This window comes from Aptenodytes forsteri, unplaced genomic scaffold (assembly GCF_000699145.1).
Source record: "Aptenodytes forsteri isolate BGI_AS27 unplaced genomic scaffold, ASM69914v1 Scaffold284, whole genome shotgun sequence".
In the NCBI taxonomy this organism is placed as follows: Eukaryota; Metazoa; Chordata; class Aves; order Sphenisciformes; family Spheniscidae; genus Aptenodytes; species Aptenodytes forsteri.
Genome location: NW_008794445.1, coordinates 1075024 through 1080496, shown reverse-complemented (window position 1 = coordinate 1080496; position 5473 = coordinate 1075024). Strand labels below are relative to the sequence as shown.

The 5473-nt window shown below is 51.5% G+C and overlaps 1 protein-coding gene across 1 annotated transcript in view; it reads left to right on the top strand.

Moving 5' to 3' along the window:
• Positions 1 to 5473, top strand: part of FOXRED2 (FAD dependent oxidoreductase domain containing 2) — a 12855-nt gene that overhangs the window by 2813 nt on the left and 4569 nt on the right. Inside the window, exons 3-7 of the mRNA XM_009289940.1 lie at positions 711 to 980; positions 1687 to 1853; positions 2511 to 2676; positions 3193 to 3434; positions 4320 to 4490. Coding sequence (XP_009288215.1) covers positions 711 to 980; positions 1687 to 1853; positions 2511 to 2676; positions 3193 to 3434; positions 4320 to 4490 — 1016 coding nt within the window. The remainder of the gene's footprint in view (positions 1 to 710; positions 981 to 1686; positions 1854 to 2510; positions 2677 to 3192; positions 3435 to 4319; positions 4491 to 5473) is intronic.

Sequence of the window (5473 nt, the reverse complement as noted above, 5' to 3'; positions counted from 1 at the left end):
GCTAGTTACTTGGGAGAAGAGACCGACACCCACCTCGCTACAACTTCCTTTCAGGTAGTTGTAGAGAGAGATGAGGTCTCCCCTCAGCCTCCTTTTCTCCAGGCTGAATAACCCCAGTTCCCTCAGCCGCTCCTCAGAAGAGTTGTGCTCCAGACCCCTCACCAGCCTCGTTGCCCTTCTCTGGACACGCTCCAGCAGCTCTTCCTCTTTCTAACGCAGCCGGAGTACAAACACAGAGAACCACTTCTCGCCCAGGCGACGAGCTGGACTGGCACAGCTCCAAAGAGGTGCTGTGGTCCTGGGGGTTGCAGAGGAAGCGTGGGGCCTTCTATCTTTAGGTCCTTGGTTTAAAGCAGTCCAGGTTGCAGTTGCTGACCACAGGAGCTTGACAAGAGCTCTTCGAGGTCTGTGTGAAATAGGAGAATGTCCCCTTGGAAACTGTATCATTAAAAAGTGCTGGCTCCCAAGTTGTTCCCTTGCTTGCAATCACAGAGGAGAGCTGAGAGGTTGACTGCATCCTGCAAGGGCAGCGAGGCTGTGTTACCTGTGCTGTTCCTGTGAGCCCTGAGGCTCTGGGGATAACCTTTGCACTGAAGGGGAGTGTGGGATGCCTGGTAAAGGTGTCGCATTTTCAGCAGTTGAGACAGATCCGTGGATCCCACCTCTCCTCCCTTCTTTTAGCCCCTCTTACATTCTCCTTTTTTTCATAGAGCAATTAACAACGGCCTGCTGGACACCTACCAGCTGAAATCTCTGGATGGGCTTCTGGAGGGCAACCTGGAAGATCTGGCTATCGTCAAGGACAAGAAAGGGAAGCTGCACATCACACTCCGGTTCTACCTGGAGAACAGGAACACCAGCGCAGGCATTGACTCCGTCACCCTCCCACAGGATGAGCTGGATAATTTTGCTACCCGCGCACCTTACGACCGTGTCATCCGCTGCCTGGGCTGGAAGTTTGACTTCTCTATCTACAACAGGTGAGGGATCCCTTCCCAGGATCTCCAGGGAAGCAGGTATTTAGAGTGAAGGGCCTGAGTAGGGAGGAAAGGGAAGGGCAGGTCCTCTCCTGGCAGCATGGCCCGGGCCTCCACGTGCTCTGAGCTACCCGGTGCTGCCCAGTCCTTTGTTTACCCTGCAGCTCCGGCCATGTGCCAGTGGGAACGTGTGTGTCACTGGCCTCTGACTGACAGGCTCTAGGGCTGAGCAAATGGCAGTGTTGGGACCTGGGTGATGCAGAAAAACTTGTGCCTTTAGAACTTGACATCCTGACCTGCCAGATCATATGGAGAAGGCTAGCAATGTTTTGGGTTTGGGGTTTTTTTTTGGAATGAGGATGGTACAGGTACAGATCACTACAGAAAGGTTTTGTCTGCTTTTTTTCCCCTGAGGATGCAACCTTCACTCCACCTTGGTTTGTCTCCTAGTACATCCTGCAGTTGAAAATGATACTGCTAACTGTCTTCCAAAATTCACTGTCAGTGGCTCAGGCTGGAATTTGATCTTGTCCAGAGCTACCTTGAGATGAGCACCCTTGTCTTCTGGAATATCCTTATTGTAGTGGTAAAGCCCACTGAAAGCAGTGTCTTGCAGTGACTGCAATATAATGTGTGCCTTATCAGAAACCCTTTTTATTTTTCCACCCCTGCTCTTCCTGACAGCCTGCTCTTCTCTTTTGCACATCAGATCCCTTAGAATGATGCCAGGAAAAGGGAATAAAAAGAAGTACCCTCAGATCAAACCCAGCTACGAGTCCAGAAGCACTCGGGGGCTTTTTGTTCTTGGCACTGCTAGCCATTCTGTTGACTTCAGGAAATCTGCTGGGGGCTTCATCCATGGATTCCGGTATACAAGTGAGTACTGGGGTGTACAGAAAGGGCAGAGGTGGGAATTGTTCCACCCTTCAAAGGAACAATTCATAGCTTACTGCTGGAAAGAGATCACCCTTAGTCTTGTGCTGGCAGTAAGAATGACAAAACGCAGCCAAGCTGCAGCTGCGTCATCTGAACTGGAGGAGAAGTGACTTGGGGTCATATCTGAAGTTTTTGGTTGTCTGTCTTTGTTTTGTCTTGTGTCTCTCTTGCGCATTGTCTCTTATTTATGTAACACAATAGATTTCTGCCTGCCAGATGCTCTGCCTTGTGACAGGCTGTGGGTGAGAGGTCTGTGCTGTAGAGTTAAAACCCAGCGGCTTTGGGCAGTAGAGAGAATTTCCGTCTTTACGTGTGCGTGCCCATCCTTACCATTAAAAGACTGCTCAGAAGTAATGAAATATCCCCAAGGACCCCCCGCCCCCTCACCAACCACTTAGCATCACGTCAGCTTTCAGAGGGCATCTCCACTGCAGTTGCCAGCGATCGGGGTGGGAGATCCTGAGCACGGATGAGCTGTAAAGCTTATTTATTGTGTCCTGCCAGTATCTGCGTGTGCCGCAGCAGAGCGATCGGATTTCTTAAAAGCGCAAGCTTGGATTTTTAAATAATCTGTCTTTGTTTCTCTCAATGTCTTAGCTCGTGCAGTCCACCGCCTATTGGAAAACCGTCACCATGGTGTCCCCTGGCCATCCACAGTCTACCCTATTACACAGCTGACCAATTCCATCATCAAGCGGGTGAACGAGGCCTCGGGCCTCTACCAGATGTTCAGTATCCTGGCTGACATCATACTGCTGAGAGAGTGAGTGAGTAATTATTCCCAGCACTGCACTCCATCACTTCATTCCTTTTTCTTTACCATTGCTTCCCGTGGTACCACCACAAAAATTGCTCCATTGCTGCCTAAGGGTGTTACCGTCACGTAGGCAGCCACCTCAAAACGTGTACTGCTGCTGCGACTGGTGCCGCTGTGCCCAATTCTGCCAATTACTTCTCTCTCTTAAGGGGCTGAAATGGTCCAGACCTTCCCTCTAGGCTCAGAGGTGTAGTACCCTTTTACTGTCCTCAGGGAAAAGCTTTCCTTGAGCAGTGCTAATGTAGAGAGAAATCCCATAATCCAGGAGAATAATGGAGTCTTATAACAGTATCTGCAGCCTTCATAAGCTCTGCGTCAAGTTCAGCCCAGATCTGTAATGACCAAGGATAATTACTCTCTGATGGCTCTTTGGCCTTAGCCTTGACCAGCTGAGGGGGTGTTGGATCCCAGCTGGCTTTTTTTCTGGTGGAAAAGTCTGACAGTTGTGGTTGCAATTCACAGGAATGCCACAGCATTTGAATACCTGGAAGAATACCCTGTTGGAGTCCTGGCCGAGCTGGAAACGCAGACGGGGAGAAAGGCTCCCAACGGGCTGTTTGTCGTCATCATGGAGTATGGGAGGAATTTCTCTGGGGCTGACAAGGATGTCTTCTATTACAACCGAGCCGTGGGAGAGGCACAGCACGCCTGGCAGTCCAACTTTTTGCACCCTGTTATTTACTATTACAAACGCCTCCCAACAGGTACGTTTTCCTGCCTCTCCCTGCTAATGATCTGATACAAGCAAAACCAAGAGGGGTGAAGATACTTCAGGGCCAAAGAAGGGGGGGAGTACCTGAAGGCATTGCACACCCTTCTCCTCCACTTCCTTCACGTCCATCCTCTAGGACACCTGCCACCTCTGTGTGAGCTGAAGAAAAAGCTGGGAGTTGGCAAGAAGTTTCCATCGGTCAGACCGATACGAGGTGTGGGGTGGGGAGGTTGTACCAGAGACCTCACGTTTGAGAATAGGAACAAACAGGTATGCTGGGAGCTGCCCCATTCCCAAAAAGAGGAACATTGCTTTCCTTTGGCTGGCACCCTGCATGTATTTTGCAGAGTCCTGGCAGATGAGGCTGGGCTTCAGTGTTGCCGCCAGAAGAAAGCTGCTTTCTGTGGCCGGCCCAGCTCTGAGAGGTCTAGCGGTGATAGAGGCAAAGGCAAGGGTTTGAAGATGAGTGTTATATCCAGCAAACAAACACACTCAGAATAGATTTCCTTGGGAAATGAGTGTGCTGAATCTTCATCTCCAGAAACCTAGGGTCAGGGTCTGGCCTGCCTTGCACAGAAAGAAGTGTGATGGGTAGCAGCATTAAAGCTTGAACGCAGCTCAGCCCATCTGGCAGTCCCTGCCCGGGGGGAACGGGAGTGAAATGACAGGAAGTACTGCAGGCAGGGACAAGGGGCAGCTGTGCAGTGGCAGGGCTGTTGAGGACAGAGCAAGCAGAGGGGATTGCAAATGAAAGTAAGGTAGGGATTAAAAAGGTCAGGACAAAAGCTGGAACAGCTGTCATAGCTGCTTTCCACTCCCCAAGCTCTTTTTAATGCTATTTTGATTCTGAGAGATTTCCTTAATGTTCTCTTGGCAGAGCGTGAGATGAGGCTTCGGCCCCCAGATTGGCCTCTCCCCCGCCCAGATGCCGTCCATCACATTGTGGAGGACTTTCTGACAGACTGGACGGCCCCGAACGCTCACATCCTGCCGCTGAGGCGGTTTTTGGAGAACTGCCTCAGCACTGACCTGCGCAATTTCTTTGCAGGTAATTTGAGCACAGGGTCAAGGTGGCAGGAGGAGGAGGAGGGATGCGAGGGACACGCGACAGGAGCGATCTCTTCTGCAAATAGCCGAGATCTCCCTGTGGCGAGCTGATGGTCTCACCGTCAGTCACACCTCTTTGATGCACTCCCCAGACGGTAAAAAGTGCTGGTGCTGTGTGTGTGTTCCCAAATAGCCTTTGCTCTTGCTCACCACCAGAAAGAGACGGCTCCAGGCACACACGGAGTTAGGGAAAGGTGTATGAGGTTTGGTTCAGTCCCTTTTCTACCTGCAGCTTTCCTTCCTCCTCCATTATCCGAACGCTCCTATGTGCCATCAGGTACCAGATCTCTTTTCATGTACAGATGATGGGATTGCTTTCCCATGGGAAATAGGAGCGCTGGGAGGTGAGAGCTGGAGAGCCTCTGCTGCCTCCCTTCCTGGTCTGAAGACTGGTCTGGGAACCTCCTGCGGGAACCGTACGTGCTGCACAGAGGGCAGCAGTCCTGTGGTATGAAGAAGATGACAGAGAGCTGCAAACTCAAATCCAGCTCCTTTTCCTCTCAGAGTGCAGACTGGAGATCCCACCCTGCATCTCCTGAGCTCTGCAGAATTGAGTTGATTATTCTAGTCGATTAACTGGTTCCAAGCACAGTCTGCGGTGGGCCCACAGCCAAACAGCCAAAAACTCCCCCGCCGGCACACGCAAAGGGGAAGGGGGCCAATAATGCAGCAGAATCGATGGTTGCAATGGCAGGGACCAGCAGGAGGAAGAGACTTCCCTGAAGCCTGAGGTGCCCCTGCAGAACCGCTTCACTGCTCTGCAGACCGAAGAGGAAAGACCCATCGCATCAGGAGAGATGCTGGAGCTGAGTAATGCAGCCTGATCTGCCCCCCGTATAACAACCAGTGCCACTAAGAAAAGGCGACGGGTGATAGTAGTAGGCGACTCTCTTCTGAGAGGTACAGAGGCACCCATTTGCCGAC